The sequence below is a fragment of the Vigna unguiculata genome, chromosome 2 (genome assembly GCF_004118075.2).
Source record: "Vigna unguiculata cultivar IT97K-499-35 chromosome 2, ASM411807v1, whole genome shotgun sequence".
NCBI lineage: Eukaryota > Viridiplantae > Streptophyta > Magnoliopsida > Fabales > Fabaceae > Vigna > Vigna unguiculata.
Genome location: NC_040280.1, coordinates 28,033,010 through 28,057,140, shown reverse-complemented (window position 1 = coordinate 28,057,140; position 24,131 = coordinate 28,033,010). Strand labels below are relative to the sequence as shown.

The 24,131-nt window shown below is 30.7% G+C and overlaps 4 protein-coding genes and 1 non-coding gene across 7 annotated transcripts; 4 read left to right on the top strand and 1 right to left on the bottom strand.

Moving 5' to 3' along the window:
• Positions 1–998: 998 nt before the first annotated feature.
• LOC114168785 (isoflavone reductase-like) lies at positions 999–2,881 on the top strand. Its single transcript, XM_028053734.1, has 5 exons — positions 999–1,512; positions 1,595–1,729; positions 1,809–2,046; positions 2,153–2,356; positions 2,467–2,881. The coding sequence occupies exons 1-5, from the start codon at positions 1,297–1,299 to the stop codon at positions 2,628–2,630; spliced, it is 957 nt and encodes a 318-aa protein (XP_027909535.1). The 5' UTR covers positions 999–1,296; the 3' UTR covers positions 2,631–2,881.
• Positions 2,882–6,994: 4,113 nt separating this feature from the next.
• LOC114173129 lies at positions 6,995–10,899 on the top strand. The gene is made up of 11 exons (XM_028057358.1): positions 6,995–8,354; positions 8,640–8,750; positions 8,827–8,859; positions 8,993–9,170; positions 9,264–9,445; positions 9,590–9,726; positions 9,809–9,904; positions 9,997–10,066; positions 10,148–10,222; positions 10,401–10,446; positions 10,731–10,899. Exons 1-11 carry the CDS (start codon positions 7,224–7,226, stop codon positions 10,790–10,792), a joined length of 2,121 nt encoding a protein of 706 aa, XP_027913159.1. The 5' UTR covers positions 6,995–7,223; the 3' UTR covers positions 10,793–10,899.
• A 1,443-nt stretch (positions 10,900–12,342) lies between these two features.
• Positions 12,343–15,570, top strand: LOC114174124 (soluble inorganic pyrophosphatase 1). 2 transcript variants are annotated; one of them, XM_028058885.1, is made up of 9 exons: positions 12,343–12,581; positions 12,979–13,115; positions 13,278–13,306; positions 13,670–13,735; positions 13,906–14,013; positions 14,106–14,171; positions 14,655–14,775; positions 15,065–15,146; positions 15,254–15,570. In XM_028058885.1, exons 2-9 carry the CDS (start codon positions 12,989–12,991, stop codon positions 15,294–15,296), a joined length of 642 nt encoding a protein of 213 aa, XP_027914686.1. In that variant the 5' UTR covers positions 12,343–12,581; positions 12,979–12,988; the 3' UTR covers positions 15,297–15,570. The 2 variants fall into 2 exon arrangements, with proteins under 2 accessions (XP_027914686.1, XP_027914687.1); XM_028058886.1 differs by lacking the exon at positions 12,343–12,581 and adding an exon at positions 12,582–12,715.
• A 3,008-nt stretch (positions 15,571–18,578) lies between these two features.
• Positions 18,579–22,203, top strand: LOC114174092 (gamma carbonic anhydrase 1, mitochondrial-like). 2 transcript variants are annotated; one of them, XM_028058844.1, is made up of 6 exons: positions 18,579–18,601; positions 18,724–18,943; positions 19,037–19,180; positions 20,974–21,099; positions 21,191–21,342; positions 21,593–22,203. In XM_028058844.1, exons 2-6 carry the CDS (start codon positions 18,829–18,831, stop codon positions 21,866–21,868), a joined length of 813 nt encoding a protein of 270 aa, XP_027914645.1. In that variant the 5' UTR covers positions 18,579–18,601; positions 18,724–18,828; the 3' UTR covers positions 21,869–22,203. The 2 variants fall into 2 exon arrangements, with proteins under 2 accessions (XP_027914645.1, XP_027914642.1); XM_028058841.1 differs by lacking the exon at positions 18,579–18,601 and adding an exon at positions 18,613–18,631.
• Positions 22,204–22,760: 557 nt separating this feature from the next.
• On the bottom strand, positions 22,761–22,832 carry TRNAE-UUC. The gene has a single exon. It is a non-coding gene; the product is annotated as a tRNA-Glu (tRNA).
• Positions 22,833–24,131: the final 1,299 nt, after the last annotated feature.

Sequence of the window (24,131 nt, the reverse complement as noted above, 5' to 3'; positions counted from 1 at the left end):
ACAGGCTGCTGGGCTCATGTGGGTAATTGAGTTTCCATGAGAATCAAGTGACAACAATAAGATTAGGTTCCACTTACAGCACTAAAAAATTAAAGAAAGAGTTCAGTGTAGTTATGTGACTAGTTAACTATTATAAGTTCAGTTTTTCAAAACTTAAACTAATAAATAGTATAATTCAGTTTTCCTATTAATAGTTCAGTTAGTTTTAGTTTAATATAATTCAATTAACTATAATACAGTAGGGTTAAGTTATTTTTGTCCAGCCCTACTAATAATGTTTTCTATCAATTAGACTATAATATTCATTAATAACACAATACAATATACCGGTACTTTGAAGAAGTTAGAGCAGTGATAAATACATAAAAGGAAGTTAGAGGGAAAGAACTACGAGATCTTATCGATTGAAAATCAACTCACTGCAATATAAAACTATATACATAGAATAAAGAAAAAAAATATTATTTGAAGCCTGTAATGTAATTTCCGTTAAACTTACTTATAATCATGTAATTAACATTAATAAGTTTTGTCTTCAAGTTCTAAAAAATATAAACATAAACTTTTATTTAAGAAACATCATAAGTTCTGAATTAAGAAAAGCTACTATATATATATATATATATATATATATATATATATATATATATATTAGAGTTTGAAAACTACTATTATCGATATAAAATACAAAAAAAAAAAAACTTCAGAGTCATTAAAATAATTTTTTCCTAGAATCAATAATCGATATTACTAAAATTTGTTTACTTTGCAGTCATTTATTTAAGATTTATGTTTCCTCTGTACCTACATGTTTTTTTTTATTCATTTTTATAATTTAAATCAGTTGATCCTAATCTCTGGTTGCTGCTGAGTCTTGTCCTGTACTGATTGGTTTCTTTTATTATGTGAATTTATTAGATATTTTATTTTCATGGCAGCGACTATAACTGTTATTAATGTATTCTTGGTCGTCCAGTGTGCGGAAGGTCTCTCTCTATTCGCAACTACTCGTAAGCACACCTTTAGCGAACAACCACAGTCAAATGGTTGATTGAGAATAGACAGCACAAACTAAATGGATATTTGTTGAACTTGTCAGAAACTATGTAATGACATTTTTATTAACCATAATTATTCAGCCAAAAATTCCACATACAACAAAGTTGGAGGCCTTATAAATACCAATGAAAGTGTTGTTGTCTATGCATCACAAACCCATCGCTGCTTTAATCAGTTACCTACAGAACAAGAAATCCACACACTGCTAAGTGTTTGTTTTGAGTTTGATCTGCTGTCATGGCCGGAAAAGACAGAATCCTCGTTTTGGGACCGACAGGAGCCATTGGAAGACACATTGTGTGGGCAAGTTTGAAAGCAGGGAATCCAACGTATGTGTTGGTTAGGGACACTCCACCCACCGTCAACAAACCAAGGCTCGTCACCGCTGCAAATCCTGAAACCAGGGAGGAACTCCTTCAGAACTTCCAAAATTCTGGAGTTTTTCTCATCCAAGTACGTTCCTTCCTCTCTTCATCTCTTTCTCTCCATTTTCTCTTTTCACACCATTCATCATACCACTCCTTTCTCTCTCCAGGGAGACATGAACGATCATCAAAGTCTCGTCAACGCCATCAAACAGGTTGACATCGTCATCTGCTCCTTTGGGAGACTTCTCATAGAAGACCAGGTCAAGATCATTGCAGCGATCAAAGAAGCCGGAAACGTCAAGGTATACGCCTCTCTTGCTCATGGAAAGAATCTTTTCTAAACAAGCACACATTTTCAATACTAATTTCATTCCTCGACAGAGATTCTTCCCATCTGAATTTGGACTGGATGTGGATCGTCACGATGCAGTTGAACCAGTGAGAGAAGTGTTTGAGGAAAAAGCAAAAATCCGGAGAGTAATTGAAGCTGAGGGAGTCCCTTACACTTACCTCTGTTGTCATGCTTTTACCGGTTATTTCTTACGTAACCTGGCACAGATTGATATCACTGTTCCTCCTCGGGACAAGATATACATTCAAGGAGATGGAAATGTGAAAGGTAGTGTAATTAGTTTTGTAAACGAAAGAGTTATAATAATTGTTTTAGTACACACAGAGTATAAAAAGCTTAGACACAACTCAACTGAATTGGTTTAATGTTTCAGGAGCATATGTGACTGAGGCTGATGTGGGGACTTTCACCATCGAAGCAGCGAATGACCCAAATGCATTGAACAAAGCCGTGCACCTAAGACTCCCTGCCAACTATTTGACCTTAAACCAGATTGTATCCATGTGGGAGAAGAAAATTGGAAAGACTCTGGAGAAAATTTATGTTCCAGAGGAAGAAGTTCTTAAGCAGATTAAGGGTATGTTGCAAGTAACAGCACTATTTATTTATTAGACTTCAAAAATTTATTTTGTACACATCTTGGTTGCATCAATTGTGAGAAATTAAGAATGTGTTGATTTTGTGCAGAGTCGAGTTTCCCCAACAATTATCTATTGGCGTTGTATCACTCACAACAGATAAGGGGAGATGCAGTTTATGAGATTGATCCTGCCAGAGATGTTGAAGCTTCTGAGGCTTATCCTTACGTTAAATACTCAACTGTGGATGAATACCTGGACCAATTTGTCTGATTTTCTAAGTCTCAGAAACCAACGCAATTCTCTGTTCTTATCACTCTGCTGAAGACAGCTTAATAAAACTAATGCCGTTTCCTTTTTTAATTCTTCAACAATGGCCATTGCAGGCTCTGTACTTTGAATTATTTGTTACTGATAGCTAGTGTTTTATTTTTTATGTTGTCTTCAACAATATCTCCGCATTAATGTAAGATTCTGCCTGAGAAATAATAATGAAGACGGTACAACTGTTTGCGCATCATCTACGTTCTGTTTTCAAATTTTTACATCACTGTCGTTTCTAGTTTTCTGCAAGATGGTCCATGAATACAAATGTTATTTACGGCGCACACCAGAGTTGATTCTCACTCGCTGCCAAACAAAACACAAGTTAATCATTTAAAAGTTAAAAAAGAAAAATTGTAGGCAACAATGGGTAAAAAATCTTCAAATATTAAAATAATAACAAAATTAAAAAATAAAATATGAAAGAATTACATAATTTGAATGGTGTTGAAAAGAGTTGGGTTGATGTCTCCATCAGAGTACACTTTCAATAATAATAATAATAATAATAATAATAATAATAAAGTCTTATATGAATATTTAATTCAATTATACAGTAAAATTCAATCCAAATGCAAGCCAAATTTGTGAATGAGTGTAATTTTAACATATTCTTCAGTTTACCAATTAAAACTATTATTCCAATATAAATTTTGCATGCACCACGACAGAATCAACTTTTTACAGGAAAAAGAAAAAGAAGTGACATACAAATTTTGGAATAATGATATTTTGACTACTAAATTTTGATAATTTTCTCTTATAACATAATGTGTTATTTCTTAAATGATTTTAAAATATAAAAAAAAATCAATTAAAAAATGACATCTAAAATTATCAAAAAAAATTATCAAAATTTAACAGTGAAAAAATATTTTTCTAAATTTTATTCTCTAATCAACACCAATAGAATATAAAATTAGTTGAGACAAATAAATAAAATAAAAATATTTTTTATTAGATGTTAAAAGATGTTGGAAACTTAAAAAGTCTACAGTAAAAACTTTTGAAAAAAAAATATTTATTGCAGAGTTTGTGTCTAAACAAGGACTACAAGATATAGGCAACACACTGTTGATAGTCAAATTCAACATAATTTGTAAAATGAAGAAAATATCTTCCGTTACATCGATGAAATGATGTATTATATTCTAACAATTTCAATCTCCACCTACTTCTCTTTTTTTTTTTTTTCTCTCTAAGACTTCAATTTTCAAAATTGTGAAAATCACAAATTGACCTTTTTGATTATAAAACTATGCAATAGTGGAATAGGTTGGACTATCGATTAATATTCAATGGCCCGGTTCAGTTACTATAACATTATTGTTAGCATCCCATGCACGGGTAGAATTTTTTATTTAAACAACTACCTTTAACTATTTGATAACCCATAAGAAGAGTTCTCAAAATAAAATTAAAGTTCAGATAAGATTTTAATTTTATATAATTGAAATTTATGACTATGATTCTTACCCATTTCAATTCTAAGAAGATGGGTACTTTTGAATTCTGTGACCAATCACAAAACCCAAGTTTTTCAACAAGCATGTATGTTTTGACATTTGACCCCCTAACATTGTGGAAAACCTTGTTTGTCAATTAGGAATGAGTTACTTTCCAATAACTCTGTTGACTTGGTAAGAGTCATATGTGGATTATTTTTTTTTTTGCTACACTCGTGATTTCGTATTCAATGATATATATATATATATATATATATATATATATATATATATATATATATATATATATATATATATAAAAGGATTTTTTTTAATTACTTTTTTCAATATATGTGTAGTTGTCAAAGTAGACATCAATTTAATGCTAAAAATATTAATTGTACTTTTCTATGGATAAAATATGAGTTTCTAGCTGCTTTTTTCCTGCAGACGTTGATTTTGTAGGAAATTGCTCGTAAATAATTAGATATAAGATTTGAAAATTCCTTAGGAATATTTTGCGATAAATATATACAAAAAAGTTTCATGTATGAAAGAAAATCTTAAAGAAAAAGAAGTCATTCAAAAAAGAGCAAGGACATTTTTAATGTAGTTTTACTTTTCATATGTAATTTTTCTTCTAACTTTGAATATAGAAGTATTTTTCTCTTAACTTTTTTCTCATTTTTCATAAATTTTTATAAGAAATGTAATTTAGAATTTGTACAAAATATAAAAAAGTCCTGATCATTTAACACTCATTTCTTTCGACATTTACTTTACAACATAAAATTATTTTATTATAATACTTCATTTATAATTATAATAATAATAATAATTATTATTATTATAATTATTATTATTATTATTATTTACGTATAAAATAAAATATTAAAAATAGTTGAAGGTAGACGATCTTGAAAAAGTCAGTGGTCAAAGTAAATTTTTCCTATAAAAGAAATTGTAGGAGTGACATGGAGCCTCCATCATTTAATACAAGTGATGTCAAAACTTGAGGTTTTGAAAATCTCCAAAGATGATAACCTAGTAAATTTCACACCTTAACTTTTCTATTACACCACCTGAAAGATGATTGCGAGTGAGTTAAAGAGAGAAAATTAGTGGCTGTATCACTGTCTGGGCCATGTAATTTGGGCTAGGAAAGAATAGATCAAAATCCACATAACTAAAATTGGGATTTTTTTCTTACACCTCCAAACATTTTTTAAAACTCAAAATTACCCTTTGACCAATTAAAGAAAAATACACAGATTGCATTTTCCAAATTTACTTTTGGATATTGACTTCTGATAAAAATGTTTCCAAAAGTTGATGTAAAGAATTTGGACTTCCAAATATAAAAAAAATATACCGAAAGTCGATATATATATATATATATATATATATATATATATATATATATATATATATATATATATATATATATTATTTTTTAATTATTTTTTTATTAATTTTTAACAAATTATATTAAAATAAATTTGAATTAAAAAATATAATAATGTATAAAGAAAAAAAAATTAAATTAAATATTTAAATTTTAATAAAATTTTAAAAATTCAATATAAAATAATATACACATTATTTGTATAAATAAAATTATTATAAATTAAAAAATAATTTAAATTAAAATAATAAATATTTATTTTTTTTCGATTTAAAGTTTTATTATTTTAATTTGAATTATTTTTCAATTTATGTTTTAAAATTTTTTTAACATTTTTTTTACTTATTTTATATTTTTTAAAGTAATTTTTGTTTTAAATTTATATATTTTATAATTTTTAATATGTATTTTGAAAATAAAATCTTAATATATATATATATATATATATATATATAAATTTTTTTATAATATATTGAAAAGTAAAAAAAATTAAAAGTAATTAAACTTTAAATTTAAAAGAAAAAGTAAAAGTGAAAATATATATATATATATATATATATATATATATATATATTATATTTTGGAAGTTTAAAATTTTAATCGAATGTACCTTTCATCGGAAGTTGATATCTAGAAATAAGTTTGGAAGTGTAATTTACGTGATTTCGCTCAAATATTCAAAAGGTATTTTTGAGATTTTATAAAATTTTAGAGGTGAAGAAGAAATCCTCCAAAGATAAAAATCTCCCTGAAATTTTGAACTTTAACAATAAAGAACGAGCAATAACGGACCTGATTTAATTGGTCGTGAAACAACCTAAACAAAACAGTAGTCTGCCCAAGAAAGCCCAAAAGATTGTGGGCTTAGTAAGGTTGAAAATACCACACTTGGTTAACCACAAATAACCAAGATTAAATTATATCACTGTATAGTAATTCACTTAACTTTGGGTCTACCCTAGGTCTATGTATGAGAAAAACCATTAAAAAAATAGTATAAATATGATGTGCTATGTATGAAAGTTGAAGAACAGCATTTAATTTGGGCGTTGAAATAATTTTGCAGCTATTTTCTTGATCGAACAAGCAATGTGGAGACGGAAGGCTCTCAAAGGATCCCTCCCGTCCATTGAACTTTTGTGAGAACAGTTAATATATAAACAAGTCAATCAAGTTAAATAAAAGCATAATTAACTAAACATAACGATCGGTGAATTTAACTAAGCTCATATTGACCAGGATAGAACAACGTTGATAACCAAGTAAAATTGGGTAATGTCGTCACCAAATGCTGGCACCTCACAAGATGCTCGAAATTCCTATGTAAAATTGTAACACGTAACATCCCAAAGCCAGAGGACAAAACGACAACATCGTACAAACGTCAATGGCCTAAACGACACATTTTTTTCATCTACCCACCTACAAGCATGTTGTCATTATCGTCACCAATGCGTCTCATTTCGAAACCATCGTGCTTCTGTTCCCAATTCTTCTTTTTTTTCCTTGCGTTGGAAGATACCCTTTTGTAGCATTGTCTCAGAGTATCAAACTCGTCTTTTTCTCTGTCACTATATCATTACTTCTTACGAGATTCCGCCCCAATCTTTCAGTTCCTAAGAGAACTACAACACCAGTTTCATCACTTGCTGTTTGAGCGCAATCAAGGTCAGGTAAAAAAATTGTTCAGAGATGGCTCAGTCACCGCCTTATTATAACCGATTTCCTCAGACTCCAAACTCAACTAAGAAGGGACGTAGTGGCTACGAGCCATCGGACACTGAGACCGAGTGGCAAGAGATTCCACGCCACGAACGTGAAAGAAGAAACTTCACTTTACAACGGAACAAAAGCCCCATGGCACTACACAGAAGGCACCCTTCCAGGGTTGAACATGAAATCTCATCAGCTTCAACAACTTCAGCTCCACGTAGAAGACACAATAGCAAATCACCCTATAAGCTGCGCGTAGCAGAAGATGTTGCTGCTTCATCATCGCCGGTAACAGGTTTGGATACACGCAGAAATATCAGTCCCTTGCCGAGACCTGACCTTGGAAGAACTGTGTCCCCTTTCAGGGAGCAAAGAACTGAGAAGCCACACTACAAGAGATCAGTGACTGCTCCCAGGTTGAGGATTCAAGAGAGCAACCATGGGGGGATAATCAATGACACTGTTCTAAAGCAAAGAGAAGTTTCTCCTTTCAAAACGCCTTCGGTTGGAAAAATCAACGAAATGATAGCACAGGTGAAGCTATCTAACGATCCCAGAAGTGATTATTCATCAGTGCTTGAAAGCACTGATTCCATTCAACCGGGTGACCTTTTCTTTTCTCGTGAATGCAATGTCTTGCAAGGGAGGAATTCTTCGTTGCCGAAACGCATCCAACAGAGTGAGTATTTCAGTCCAATGCCAACGGTGAACTCCTCGAGAACCCCATCTGAAAGCAAAGGAAATAACAGTGATCTTAACATGAATATGAATATGGGTTTGAATTCTGCTGCCACAAGTAGAAAGGGCAGTGGCACTGGTAAGACAAGTAGTGTAACAAGCGAAGGTAGTGGAAAAACGACTGCAAGCATGAGGAAATTCACAGCTAACAGAAAAAAGAACCAGAAAGATACATGGTTTGCTTGCATGAGAACAGGTAACTGTAGAACCACTAGAAAATCTCCTGAACGTCGACCTATTGACGAATCTTCTTACATTGAGAGAGCAGTGGTAGTGGAAAGCCTCCCACAATTCTTGGCAGATAAGCACCAACCTGCTTCACTTAATGGCTTCATTTGCAACAGACAAGAAGCTCAACTTCTCAAGGAATTGGTATGTCTAGTCAAAACATCTTAGTTTACATGTGAAGAAAGCTTAGACATAGAGTTAAAAAAGTGTTTTTTCTTCTGTCGATGTTCTTCAATTAAAATTGGAAAATTTTTAAGTAACTTAAACTAACTTGCAGTACAGATTTTCAATATTACTTTATTGGTGTGAAACTCTAGTTTTGATTGAAGAATAATAACAAAAACACCTGAAGAATTGCATAGTTTAGTCTTCTTCTCATACTGTACTTGTAAATTTTATAACTATGACTCAAGCTATCTTACTTTTCAGGTGTCTCATGGATCTTGCCCTCATATTTTGCTCAAAGGACCCTCTGGTTCCGGGAAAAGAGAGCTAGCAATGGCTCTTCTTCGAGAAATATATGGTGATGCATGTTGCAATGTATGTTTCTTCCCATAATTTTCCTTTCAGACGTGTTTTGTATTTCTAACCTGACTTTATTAGACCCTTTTTGCAGCTGTCTCATGATTTAAGACACTTCCCTATTCAGGTAGAGATTTATCGCTTTTCTACCTTAGCTTTTGATATGTGATAGGTACAAACTAAAAAACCGTTTATGAGAATTATTTCAAAAGGTTGCATCTTCTATCCCTTTGGTCACAGTATTTTCACTAAATTGACAGGACCAAAGGCTTAAGAAAGTCTCTGTCCCCATAACATCCAGTCCTCATCACATGGAGCTAGATGTAAACTCAGAACCTAATGCTAAATATGCTTTAATGGGATTAATCAAAGAAATTAGCAATATATATGCCATTGCCCCTGAAGTAAGCAATATTAATTTCAAGTCAGATTTTAAAGGTTAGTAGCTTAATTACTTGTTTATCTAGCTTCCTAAATAGATTTATCCTTTCTGTGAGTCTAGCTAATGTGGCTGGTTTCTCTGGATTTCAGTAATAGTTCTTTATGATGTCCACAAAGCAGTAGATAACATCCAGCACATTATCAAATGGATCGTAGACCGCTATTCTGATATATGCAAATTAGTACTCTGCTGTGAAGATGATGCAGACATCATTGGACCTGTGAAAAATCGGTTCAAAACTGTACAACTTTATGCTCCTCAAACTCACGAAGTAAGAATAAATTTTGGAACATGTAAAAGTTAACATCGATCTACAACATATCAAATCATGAATTTTTTTTTCACTTGTATTGGAGAAATAAAATGATCTAGAACATTAATATTAATTAACAATCGTTAACCTTCAACTGTACAGATTGTTGAGGTTCTTATGCAGATAGCAAAGAATGAGAATTTTGATCTGTCCATGAACTTTGCTGCTAAGATTGCTACAAAATCTAAGCAGAACCTCAGAAAAGCAATCATGGCTCTTGAAGCATGCAAAGCACACAAGTAAGAGCTTCTGACTGAACATTTACTTTAACATTCCTAGAAAATTGTCTCCATAGACTAAATGGGGTACTATGATGGACAGCTATCCATTTTCAGAAGAACAACCAATTTCAGTTGTATGGGAGGAGATCGTAATAGAAGTTGCCACAGAGATTCTAGCTGATCCATCATTTTCACGGCAAGAAATTTCTCTATCTTAACAGCTTGAAATTTGTCAATCAGATTATATGGTTTAAGTTTTTAATGTAAATTTTGTTATGGTTTTATCAGCTTACTCTCAATTCGAGGGAAATTTCAAATGCTTCTCTTGGATTTTGTCCAGCCGAAATTGATCCTCCTGGTAACGAATAAGAGTCCATAAATAATTTATTCAAGTCATCAAAATAGTAGTGAATAAAGTGCATTCTGTTCAAACATGCAGAAACTCGTAGAACATCTCCTAAAAAGAATTGATGCTAGCTTAAAAAGGGAGCTATACTACTGGCATGCCTATTATGTGAGTTTCTCCCTCCATAGTTTATCTGAAGGTGATGGTAAATTGTAAAACAGAACTTGACACATTTTTAACATACCTCTTTGCTACTTACCCTTTCCATTCTAATTCTTGACAACCTCTTTCACCCTTTTATGTTTGGTCTTTTGGGAAATCAGTAACCAAAGTTTATAATGAACAGGACAGAAGACTCCCATCAGGAATAACAGCTTTACTAAAGTTAGAAGGTAAGGCAAAATCACCCTTCTAATTGCATATAACTAAGGATATTAATGAGAAACGTTGCATATACAATACAATGATTCATACAATTGTGTAACAATTTTTTTTTTTTGTCTATTTCTCTCCTGTTATCGTTTGGTGCACATATGTATTTTAGAAAGGTACAACAGAGAAACCGTACAGAAAAACCTAGCAGAAAATCTAAATTTTATCGTTTATTGCATGTCATAATGATAGAAAGAACATGTGTATGATATAATATTATTGGCTAACATGCTCTTCTCTGCAGAATTTGTGGCCAAGTTCATGGGCATGTGCAGAAAAAACTCTGGCAATCGGCAATATGTGTAGGTTAACATGGATGTCATTACAGGATGAATTATCACTCAGAAAATTAAGAATGTCAATATCATACGAACAGCACTGATAACGTCTTAGTTGAAGAATGTGATTCCTTATGTTCCCTGTCAAAAGTAGTAGAGATCAGAAAGGAAATTACTTAAATAAGATTCTATTTCTTGTCTTATATTCAGAAATGTGGAACTAATTGTCCACATTTTTGGCAAAGTATACCACTTTATGCAGAGTAATATACATAACTTTAATCCATTAGCTACTTTGTTGGTAAGATGTTTGAGTAATACTCATCAGTAAAATGCATGCACACAATATTTTATAATCTCTTTTTAATTAATATGGTACTTCTAACTTAATTACACACTAATAAAAATAACAAATAGTGGTAACAACTTAATTATCTGAGAATACAACTTAATCACACACCAAAAAAGTAACTTAATTACAGTGATTAGAACCAGATTAATAGTTATCAAAGTTAGAGAATGCTAAATTTAATATTACCTAAATTAACTTGTTACTCTACCAAATTTAATGATTAGTATTTCAATATATTATATAGTTTTATATCATTTAAGATTAAAAATAATTTAAATACGTATTTTTCCTTGAGATGTCTTTTAAAAATAAAATATTAATAAAAAGTTATCATAAAAAATTAACAATTAAACTTCTACTAAAAAGTTTTAGCATACCTCATAATAGGTCTCACATGTGTTTGAAACACTATAATTGAAGGTGGGGCAATATAATCCTAATGCATATTTGTTAGACATGTATCTTTCATTAAAGCATCTCAATATGGCTAATTTTTTGGAACTTGTCACAATCGAATTACTTGTATTGTAATTTCAATTTTTCTTGGCGTTAGACGAATATCAAGATCACTTTCTCAATTTAAATAACCATATTAAAAGTTAGAAATGCCTTTTAGTTAAAAGAAATAAAATGTTTAAAGTTTGAAAAATATTAATGGATTAATTAATATTTTTACAAGTGGTATTATTATGTAACTCGCGATTTAATTACACTTTTAAAAGTTATTGTTTTGTAGTAATAACGTCGTACTAAAATCAGTTTTATACTTAATAAATAGATTTTTGTTGAAAAAATAAATATATTTACGATTATCAGTCAAACTGCTTCCAAGAGAAAAATATACATGATTGTACTATAACTAGGTCTGAGTAGTCAACAAACGCGTTTTCTTTCTCTAATTTGGTAGAGGGTGGTTTTGCGTGACTCTCGTACACGTAACTTTAGATCACTGTTTGCATTTTTCAACGTATATTTGATCACTTCTTAACTTTTTAGTCTGATATAAATCTCTAATTTGATAAACTGAAATTTTTATTTATTTAATTTATAAATTAAATATATTTTATAGACTTATAGTATATTTACACACGTGACTTAATTATCAATAATTTGATTTAAAAATATTTTTTTGAGCAGGCAGCACAGAGGAAAGGAAAAAGATCCTTATGATAGTTTGGCAGCAGCCAGCGGTGAAAACAGACAAGACCACGCGGTGACGTTGTCTGAAATTCAAATATTATGTTATAATCAGTAGCCGTCTGATGAAAGCCCACTTTAATCATACGACACAGATTCACTCCACGACTGGTTGCTGAACCGTGCGATTGATACATAGATTACCTGATATATATTCTTCGCTTGTTTCATACCTTCACCCATCACCTCCCGGTCTCTCTCTATATCTGTCTCTATCTCTGTCTGTCTCACAAGTTCCTTAACCCTTTGGACCCCAATAAGGCAAAAGGTTCACTCTGCTGCAATTTCTCTTCTTTCCTTTTTATGATTCGCACTTTATTCTCTGTTTCGCCCTCCTTTATTGTTATGCTCCTTCTTTTGTTTCATGATCTAATGCAACAAGTGTAGTAGACCTGAAAAAAAGTAATCACCATTTTGCAAATAATGCTATTTTTTGAGGTCCCGGGCTCTTTTTTCAACCTGATGCTCTATTAGTTAGCTACGTCTAATTGAATTGGTTTTTTCATGTCACTATATACCTTGTACACACAGATTCCTATGTCTTTTGGAATCAATCTTGTTAAGAAACGAGGTGGATTCTTCTGATTGTTGTTTTGATGGAAATGATTCGGACTAATAGTGTCTTCTTTGTGCCTGTGTGTGTGATGCTTTTGGTGATTATGTAGTTAAGTCGATATGGCTCACCATGAAGATTCAAGTGCATGGAATTCGGATTTACCTCACCCAAAGCTCAATGAAAGAATACTTTCTTCTCTATCACGGAGAACTGTTGCTGCTCACCCCTGGCATGACCTAGAGATTGGTACACCAACTTTTTACGATTTTTTGGGGGCTCACTTTAATTAGGAAAAAAAGAACTGTTTTATTTGTTTTCTCCTAGGTGAAGAGCAAATTATTGTGATTCAAGAATTTCTCTTCAAAAAAATATATATATTTGGACTGAAACATGTTTTTCTACATGCAGGGCCTGGAGCTCCATCAGTTTTCAACTGTGTAAGCTGTTACTCTTTTGTAACTTTTCGCAAATCTTAGAAAAAATAAAGAATCCTTATCAGGACGCATCTTGCAACATCATGGTCATCTGAGTTGTCAGGGTTTATATGAAGTTCTTTTTGGCAATCATTCAAATATTACAGATTTGGTGAATGCAGCTAGAAAATAAGTACTTTAGCTTTAACAAGGATACGATGATAACGAAATCCTCCTTTTATACTTGAGATGAGGCTGTGATTAAATAAAGCGATCTCAACAACAGATTGGAACTTAGAATCTTACATTTTGCCTGCACAGATTATTTCATTGAACTCTTGTTTCCCAACGATTTTTCATAGAGAAATACATCAATTCCCATGGCAGGTGGTTGAAATTGGCAAAGGCAGTAAGGTCAAGTATGAGTTGGACAAGAAAAGTGGACTTATCAAGGTGTGGTTTCGATTTTCTTACTTTCATTCCATATGCTTTGATGTGTTTGAAAAAGATGAAAGACTTTCTTCTAAAGGGGTTGCATTTACCGTTTCCAAACTTATCACTGCTACCTGTCTGTATGTAATGAAGCATAAATAACATACTAACGAGAGAGCTGAACAACTTAGGTTGATCGGATTCTTTACTCATCTGTTGTCTATCCGCACAACTATGGTTTTATCCCAAGAACCATTTGTGAAGACAGTGATCCTATGGACGTGCTGGTTCTAATGCAGGTATGCTTAAATTTTATTTGTTCTTGATACTTAGCAGAAATTTCTGGCCAAAATATCAACTGTATTAAAATTTGAACTTTTGTTCTGAGAAGGAGCCCGTACTTCCTGGTACCTTCCTCCGTGCTCGCGCTATAGGACTAATGCCCATGATTGACCAGGTAAAAGTTGTCTTGTCCTCGCTTTCTGTTTTTCACTAAGATTTTCATTGGACAATAAAATAGAAGTGAGGGTGAGAGGGTCTATTCTGTGAAAAAAAGAGAGGCTATATTAGTTAGTTGTTTGCTTCCCTGCAAGTACTAGTGTATTGAACATCGAAGTCTATTGAAATGATGAACAAAACCACGCACTACCATGTAGTTGATATGACATGGTGAAATTTGTTACCGTTAACCTTTCGAACCCTAGTCCATTTTTAGCTGGGAGTGTCAGATTGAGAAGGAGATTCATTCCTTGGGAGCAACGAAATAAAATTGTAGGTTGCAAGGAACATTGATAAATTTATGTCAACAAGAGTGTAGGGAACAGCAATTTTTGTTCACTTTATAATTCACTTGCCTCTGGACATCACACAATTTGAATAGTTTTGTCACCAATTAGTAGAACTTTGAACAAATTTTGTTTTATTATTATTTCTACTACAGGGTGAGAGGGATGACAAGATCATAGCAGTTTGTGCTGATGACCCTGAGTTCCGTCATTACACGGACATCAAGGAGCTTCCTCCCCATCGGTTAGCTGAAATCAGAAGATTTTTTGAGGAATGTATCCTATTATTTGCATTTACACGTTAAACCAGTAACCACATGCATCTCAATACGTGGTGATTGACAATTAGTTTCTCTCTTAGAATAGAACCCAAAGAAAATTTGGCCAATATAAAAACTTGTTACTTTCAGATTTTCTATCTTGTCACTCTCGCAAGGAGTGTCTAATGGATTATAACCAGACACACTAAATCTTCCATAGGTATTTTTAGGACTGTTAAGTGATTCTCTTCTAATGATGCCACATCCCCTAGTTTTCTGCTAGTATCCTTAACTTGCCACACTAGACAAGAAAAATGAAAACAAAAAGGTTGACGTTGAGGACTTTCTACCATCTGAAGCTGCTGTTGATGCCATCAAATACTCCATGTAAGCTACTTTCCTTCCTCGACTCAGATTTTGTGTCTATTTCTGGTTACTTGGCACTAATTTTGAATGCTTATTTTATGTTTTAAAATGGGTGTTTTCTTTTGCAGGGACTTGTATGCTGCTTATATAGTTGAGAGCTTGAGGCACTAACTTCTTTAGAAACTCAACACCCAATTTCAGTGACCTCCAATCAATTGTGTGCAATTTGAATGCAACTTCTTAAACATTGTGATTTCATATTGTTATGGCACTTGTGCTGCTCGGCTCTTGACACAACAGTGTCAAGTAACTCCTGCTTTGAGATGCGTTGGTAGTGCCACAAAATAATGAACTTGATTCAAGTATTGAAGCCTCTATTCCTGAAAGCTTATCTGTCAATTAACCCTATGAGTTTTCGGATAAGCAAATTCCTAATTTTAGTGCATGTTTGATTTTACTTTCTCTCTAGAAGCTACAAATAATGGTTTCTGCGTTTTCTCTTTAAATTTGACAGAAAAAATATGGGCTTGCGATGTATGCGGGTCTCCAAAAACACGCATACTGGTCTTTAACTTCAACTCAATTTGGATTAGATTTGAGAAAGTTAATTTTTAAAAAAAACAAATCTGAAAATAGTACATTCTGACGTTTAAAAATACGTATGCTTTTGAAACTTTGACGAAATTCATTTTACAAACATGTTCATCATGGGAAAGTTAAAAGAAACGCCTGCTTTTTACCAATTAAGTTTTATCACAATTAATTTTAATAGTCCATTACCTCTATCCAAATGAAATGAGATTATTTTAGATTCCAATTTTTTTTACACTCAAAGGTCTTTTTGCTGATTTCTTAAATAACGGAAACAGATATTAAATTTGAAGATTTTTAATTGAAGGCTTATTAGATTTTTGAATTTATAAAATACTTACAAATTTTATACTTTTAACTTAGTATATATTATTTAATGTTGTTGGGGGAATATGATTTTTATGTTGTTTTGTCATCTAATTTATTTATATTCATATGTTAAGAAATGTGAGAATATTTAATGAATGATTTTTATTGTTTTTATTAAAGGTGTGTTATGAAACGAAATTGTCATGTTTTTTTTTTTTTAATTTTCACATCATCACTTATAAAGATCAAGAGATTATCTTAATTACCACTATTGATGAAACTTTTTCAAATCATTTATCATTTCAGTTTATGCTAAAATCATTTTGTGTTGACAATGTAACTTCACATTTCTCTACATGGAGACAAGTAAACAAATTGATATGACAAAAGATAACAATATATTGAAAAATTAAACAAGAAATCCGCATATAAAAAATATATAAATTTGGAGTACTTAATACAAAAAATTGATAGGGATTTAATTAAAAATGACTTAATTAAGTTTTTAGTTATAGATAAATTTGGATATTCTTAGTTGAGTATTTGTAAAATTGTTTTTAATTGAAATTCTACAAATTCTTTTGTTTGCTGAGAAGAAAAGTGATTGTCATTTTATTTGTCAACTTACTTTCTTGTCTCTACGTGTTACGTGTTATAAGAGATGTGAGTTTTGTGATTAATATAAAATAATATGATTAATATAAAATAATATTATTAATATAAAATAATATTGTGATTAATGTAAGATAATAAATAATTTTTATTGTTTCTATATTATTTTATATCTATAATTTCTAAAAAAAATTAACACATAAAAACGGGTAAGAGAACGAGATAGAATAACAATCACCTAATTCATTCAAGGAACAAAATTAAATGACATAAACTCGTTAAAAATTGTAAAAATTGTATTGATAATATATAAATATACGAGAATTTAAAACTTAATTAAATCACTAAAAGTTCTTAAATTTGTGAAATATTTAAAACTTAATTAAACCATTAAAAATACTCAAGATAACTCAATCACAAAATCATTTACTAAATTTTAACATTTAAATATTTTACAACTTCTTATATATTTATTATTCTTTTTAATATGATCTTATAACAATTATTTTATGAAGTTTCAAATTTCAAATAGGTCCTACTCTCCTAAGTTTCATTTAAGGAGAGAAGAAGCATATTTAAAAGTTAATGTTAATGTTAACTATAATAATGTTGTTTAATAGAACTATTTGTTAAATAGATTCTCTATACATTATAGTTTATATAAGTTGTGAAATAGGTTCTATGATTCAAGAAAATAAGTAGTAGTGTTAATTGATATTAACTTAAGAATCCATTTTTTTAATATGGGAAATCCGTTTAATTCTCTAAAATAAATTTATGGTAATAACATTTTTTAAATAAACTAATTATATATTATATATATATATATATATATATATATATATATATATATATATATATATTATCAGGAAAAAAAGTCTTTTCTTTTCTTAAATTTTATATGCGTATATCTATAGCTAGACGTCTTCTCAAATTACTTTCTTTATTTTAACTAGCGTCCACAAAGACGCGATGCATTTTTTAAATATGCATGATATTATATTAATAAGTGATGATAATATGATGTTATTAAATTAATATATAAAATAAAATAATATTTATTAAAAATAAAATGAAATATATAAGAAAAGATGAAAGAATAATTGTTGATAAATAGAGAAAAAAAGTTTATAAAAACAATAGTCAATTTCTAAAAATTTAATAAATAATTATATTTTAAAGAATAAAATTGATATTTTGAAATATGGACATAAAAGAAGGAATACTCTTTATTATTGTTATAGATAAAAATGCATAATAGTCTTCATACATTTTCATAGTTTTTAATTTAATAAATTATAATTTAGTTAATATTTAAAATATATATATATATATATATATATATATATATATATATATATATATATTGATTGATCGATGTCCTCCTACTTTTTGGTGTGATTCAAATACTATAAAGGGCAATTTTCAGTAAGACCCGTTAATTGTTTAGTAAATAATTTTTTCCCTCTAGAATGTGTATAAGACTGATTAAGTGTATGCTTAGAGCTTAGTTTGAAATTAATAGAACAACAATCCACTCCTTCTCTTCTTTCTACATATTATGTTTTGAAAGCTGAATTTTCTGCTTAAAAAAAATTACAAATGAATATCCAAACACAACTTAAAAGTCTAATGTTATGGATAGATAATTTTTTTTAATATACATTATTAAAAGTTGCTTTTTTATCATGTAAATGAAAAACATTGTTAAAAATAAAAGTCGATTCAACTTTAGTTAAAATATATCTTTAGTGTAAAAACGTGAAATATTTCACGTTAATTTTTAAAATTAAAGTTGAATTTATAATTGTTTCATACTTTATCTCACTTCCTAAAGTTACTCAGTAATGATGCATATTTAATTTGTTTTAGTAAAACGGAATAAGTGGCATTTATTTACATTTTCTTAAAACACAACACTACAGTATTAATTTCAAACAAACAGAAAATATGCTTGTAAGAAGGTGAGTCTCTCTTTTTTTGTTGTTGAAAAGGTAAATCAAATTTCTAAATCTATGGAAGTGGTTTTTAATTTATTTATTTGGTCTTATACAAAATTGATGTAAATATTGAAAATGTTTTCCAGAAATTAGAGGTGCGAGTGAAGAGAGAAGAACAGAAGAAAAAGAGAGAGAAGAGAAGATCGGAGTAGAAGTGAAGCGGCAGTGCCAGAACCACTAGCAACAGCAGAATGGGAACCTTGGGCAGAGCTTTCTACGCCGTCGGATTTTGGATCCGAGAGACCGGCCAAGCCATCGATCGCCTTGGCTCACGCCTCCAAGGCAACTACCTCTTCCAAGAACAGCGTACGAATTCCTTCAATTTTTCATTTTCATTTCCATTTAATTAGGGTTTCATTTCAATCTTCAATGTTTCTTATCTCGATTTCAAATTTACAGTGTCTAGGCATCGACCTCTGATGAATCTCTTCGACAAATATCCTTCCGTTCACAAGGATGCGTTTGTGGCCCCCAGTGCCTCCCTCCTCGGCGATGTTCACGTTGGCCCAGCTTCCTCCATTTGGTATGGATGTGTTCTCAGAGGTAAACCCTACCACCATCACGCTGTTTCCAAATTTTATTTTCAGTGATTAGGGTTTGTTTACTTCGTCTGAGATTAGCCTTCCCGGGAACGTATAGGATTACAAATGAATGCCTAGTTTACACTTGTTTGATACAACTACAGGAATGTGAAACCGTTTTAAGTGATTTTGGGTTCTCATTCAATTGCTGGAATTGTAATGTTCAGAGATTCGGCCTTACGGGCACACTATCAGTATTTGTATTTGTCTGAAATGCACGTGTTAGGAGAAGTGTGGCTGGTGAGAGATTGGTATTTTACTTGCTTAACGGAAACGTAAAATTTTTGCAAGGCTTCTTCTGAAGTGAGCTTTTTCCTTCAAATAGTATCTTCTAATAAACTTTTCTGCTCTTACGAGAAACAATAAATGTCATCGACTTCTCCCGTATGTTAAAATAAGGTTTTGGAAAAGCTAATTTGGGAGGATTTTAATAAATTTGTTTATGTAAAAGTTAGTTGTAGCTTATGGATAAGCTTCTTTCATTTTTTTTCTTCCTTTTCTTTTTCTGTAAGCACCAATTGAGAAATTTATTCAAACTGGACCAAAATGTGTAAGTGTATCTCTATTATATCCGAACACTCACCTTCAATCACGGAATTACAAATTCATTTCTTGCCCAGGGTATGCTTGGATCCACGTTTATGTGGTGAACCTGATTCCAACCCAAGTTTTAGACTCTAGTCTAATTGATTTCATTAGCGATAGCTTTTGCATCAACACTAATGTGAGTCATCATGTCTGTCCCATGTATACCTTTCAAGCTTGTGGTTCCAAATCCTTGGCGTCAACATTAATTTAGTTTACAATAACCTGAAGACCAGAAAGGTGACGTGACGTCCCTTCAGTTCCACAATGTCATATACTACAAGACAAAGATAATAATGATATATTGAAGTGACAAATGAGACACGTACAGATCACAAGGCAAAGATGGCTAAAATTGCTGAACTTAAATCTTTTTTTTTTCATTAAATATATATTTCTTATATCAATGTTTTGAATATTAACATCATAACAGAAAAAAATAGTTGAAGATTAGTTTACGTAGTTCCGTTTCCTGTCAATGTTGTTACATTTGTTGTAGGTCAAACTTGTGTTGCATTATGAATTACTTCTCTTATTTGTATCTTTTTGTTTTTTGCTTTATATGTGACTGTTATATTAATTCATTTTCTAAGACCTCATGTTGTGCATTTTATTTCAAATTAACGAATTGCAATACTAAAGACGCCTACATAATAGTGTGTATGTGTATGCACCTTAAACTCCATTTTGTGCGATTACTTGTCTAAAATCAATTTTTATTGCAAGTTTCCCAGCTGTATTTTGTATCTAAACCAATTTTCGAATATCTTTAATCTAAACCAAAAATCACATTACTCGAAGCTCACATTTACTCAGACTTACTTTAATAAATCATGTTCATTAAGAATTAATTATCAAAAGCATAACCAATCGCCCGTTAAGTTTCTATGCATTTCCTTTTGCTTTCTGAGTAAGATAGTATGGACCAGACGTTTGTTTCCTTATTCATTTTTCGTTGCTTCAACTCACATTCCAATGGAGTGTGAGAGGCAACTGTTGTACCTCTCTGTTTGCTATGCTATACGCATGTACTCATAATCATTTACCTGCATATTGCATACTTAATATATCAGAGAGTTGAGTACTGATGTTTCCCAGCTTCCTCTTTCCAATATTTGTGCTTCTCTCGCTGTTTTATACCTCTCTCTGAACATTATGCTTTGTGTGAAGGTGATGTTAACGGCATAGTTATTGGATCTGGAACTAATATACAAGACAATTCTCTTGTTCATGTTGCCAAGTCTAATTTAACTGGAAAAGTCTTACCAACAGTCATTGGAGATAATGTTACTGTAGGTGAGTGAATGTGATGAATTATTATTTCGTGAATGACTTAAGCATTGTTTTAGTATGAACTCTATATAAGGTTTCCACACTGTGATCATAGGTCATAGTGCTGTGTTACAAGGATGTACTGTTGAGGATGAGGCATTTATTGGCATGGGTGCAACCTTGCTTGATGGTGTGTATGTTGAGAAACATGCCATGGTTGCTGCTGGAGCCCTTGTAAGGCAGAATACGAGGATTCCTTATGGAGAGGTTTGTATGAACCTTCTGTTTCCCTTTGAAGAGAATGGGCATGTGCTTTGTTCTGCTCTCTCTGTCTCTTGAATATTTAAATTAAATGAAGTTACACGTGTTATGATTGATTAGAGTTATCAATGGAAGTTGTCTAACCACTCAGGCCTAAATTTAAATGGATGATTCAAAAGGTCTTCATCTTATTTATTTATATCAGGCATGAGATGGTCTTTGTATCTTTAAACTGAAAGACTACTTTTACTTGCAGGTTTGGGGAGGTAATCCAGCAAAGTTCCTGAGAAAGCTCACAGAAGATGAAATGACCTTCTTCTCACAATCTGCCTTGAATTATTCCAATTTGGCTCAGGCTCATGCTGCTGAAAATGCAAAAGAACTTGAGGAGACCGAATTTGTAAAAGTTCTTCACAAGAAATTTGCTCCTCATGGGGAGGAATATGATTCCATACTAGGTGGTGGTCAAGAAACGCCCGCAGAGCTTAACCTTAAGGATAATGTTTTGCTAGACAAAGCTCCCAAGGCTTAATTTCTTTCTTTTTTTTCTAGTATCTTTAATGTTCGATTTTCCGGAGAATGGCTGCGTTTGTTTCCTAAAAGTTTGGAGAGCTCACACTGTTATCTCAAATGGCAACACATGCTGCACGTGACTTTATTCATCTCTGTGCTTAATAAGAAGCCTTACTTTTTGTTTCTGGATAATGACCGCAATTCAACAGTTTGGCAATAGTTAGTTTTACAGTCATCCATGGACACATCTGCAGTTTACTTGCTGTTGGGAATGTATTTTAAAATAAAGATATCAGTTCAGATATGCCGGATGAACCAGTACTTTCATAGATTATAATATTTTTTTTTCTGTCTCATGCCATGCATTTCAATATAAACTATTTATGTATTTAAAAATAGTTATAAAATCAAATATAATTTAAACATACTGATATCTAATATAAAAATGAATTTAATTTATGTTAATTTTATAAAGTTAAAATTGATATAATTTATTTAAGATATTTTATTTTCTTTCTAATCATCATTATTAATAAAACACCTCAATTAGTAGTTACTTTAAAGACAATAACAATTTTAAATAAAAAAACTTTTAATAGTATATATAATATAAATATTTGCAATTATGCAAGTTTTTTTTTTTATAATCATAATGCAAAATTATATAATAAATCTGTTAATTTTAAGTACTCTCAAAGTTTAAAGGATTAAGGACAAGAACACCATGTGATACAATAAATATTTGAAAAATCCCAGAAGAGTTTTCAAAAACTTCCATCGGCAATTATCGAATCTGAGTCTCCTAAGAGAACAAGAAATATGGTAACCGCTAGACCACAATAAAGTTTTTGATAAATTTGTTTCTTATTTAAAATGTAATTATAATAAATTTGTTCAGTGTAGCAAAAAACTTCCGTTGCCGGGAATCGAACCCGGGTCTCCTGGGTGAAAGCCAGATATCCTAACCGCTGGACGACAACGGAATTGTTTGATAACTTTCACAGTAAAAGTAAACTATACATTTATGTTGATAACATTTAATTAATAAAAACCACAATATTACTCAAAATAAGATCACCAAAATGGTACAACTACGTCTTTTTCGTTTGTTTAGCTAAATAAAATTAGAATACTTATTATAAAATAAAATATTTACTATGTATTTCGTTTCAGATTTAATAAATTTTTTCAATAAATATTTCCTCTTAACAACTTAAATTCATCGATAGAAAATTATATTTTCCTTGACATAGTAACATGTGTGTTATGAAACAATTTTATTAGAGACAATATTTTTTTTTTAATAAAATATTTTAAATAAAATATTCCTTATAACATTTAACAGTAAAAATATAAAATTACTAAAAATATTATAAAATTGATAAATCCAAAGTAAATAGACATAATATATATAATGTATTAATACATTTATCCCTTAAAGAAAGTAACTATAATAATAAAATATATACAAACCAACTATAAAGAATATTTTTTTTTAGAGAGATAAGTGTTTTAGAGTAATCTTATTCCTTTATAAAAATTCTATTTAGACTTAAGCGTTTTATCATTGAAATGTTAGGGAATAATTATTTTAAAACATTTTCACTTCTAAAATACAACTTCCAAGAATCTCACACTCTTTCTAAACGTTAATTTATTGCAAGAGAGTATAAAGTACGTTTATTACATAATAAACTTGAGGAAAATTAAATATGTACTAATTGAATTGATTATTTGTCATAAAATCTTTTTTTTTTCTTACTAAAATGCTATTTTTAATTCATTCTTTATATCAAGATGTATTTGTGAAATATTTACTAGGTGATTAATCTTATAACAAAACTTAATTGACTATCTTTAACAACATTCTTATTTTTAGGTCTATTTTTATTCATCAAATTTTAGCTTTAAATGTTAACCTAATTTACACTTTTAAATAAATATAGTGTTATTTTGTTCACAAGACTATTTTTATCCAAAATCCAAAAACTTGTTAGCACAAATAATAAGTGCATCGATAGTAAAGTAGTAAAGGATAAATATTTTTTTTTTCTCAAGGATTTATGCACATATGATAACTATTGCGATTTACAACTCAATTGGACAAGAAAGATCATCAAAACACAATAGAAATTCTTTTAAATTTTTTATCAAACAATTTGTATGCGAACAAAATTAATATAAAATATTTACAATTGTCAATATTAGATTTCATCCTCTTCATTCTCATGTATTCACAAATATCTAAATTTTAATTTCATGTCAAAATCAGGTCACAAATA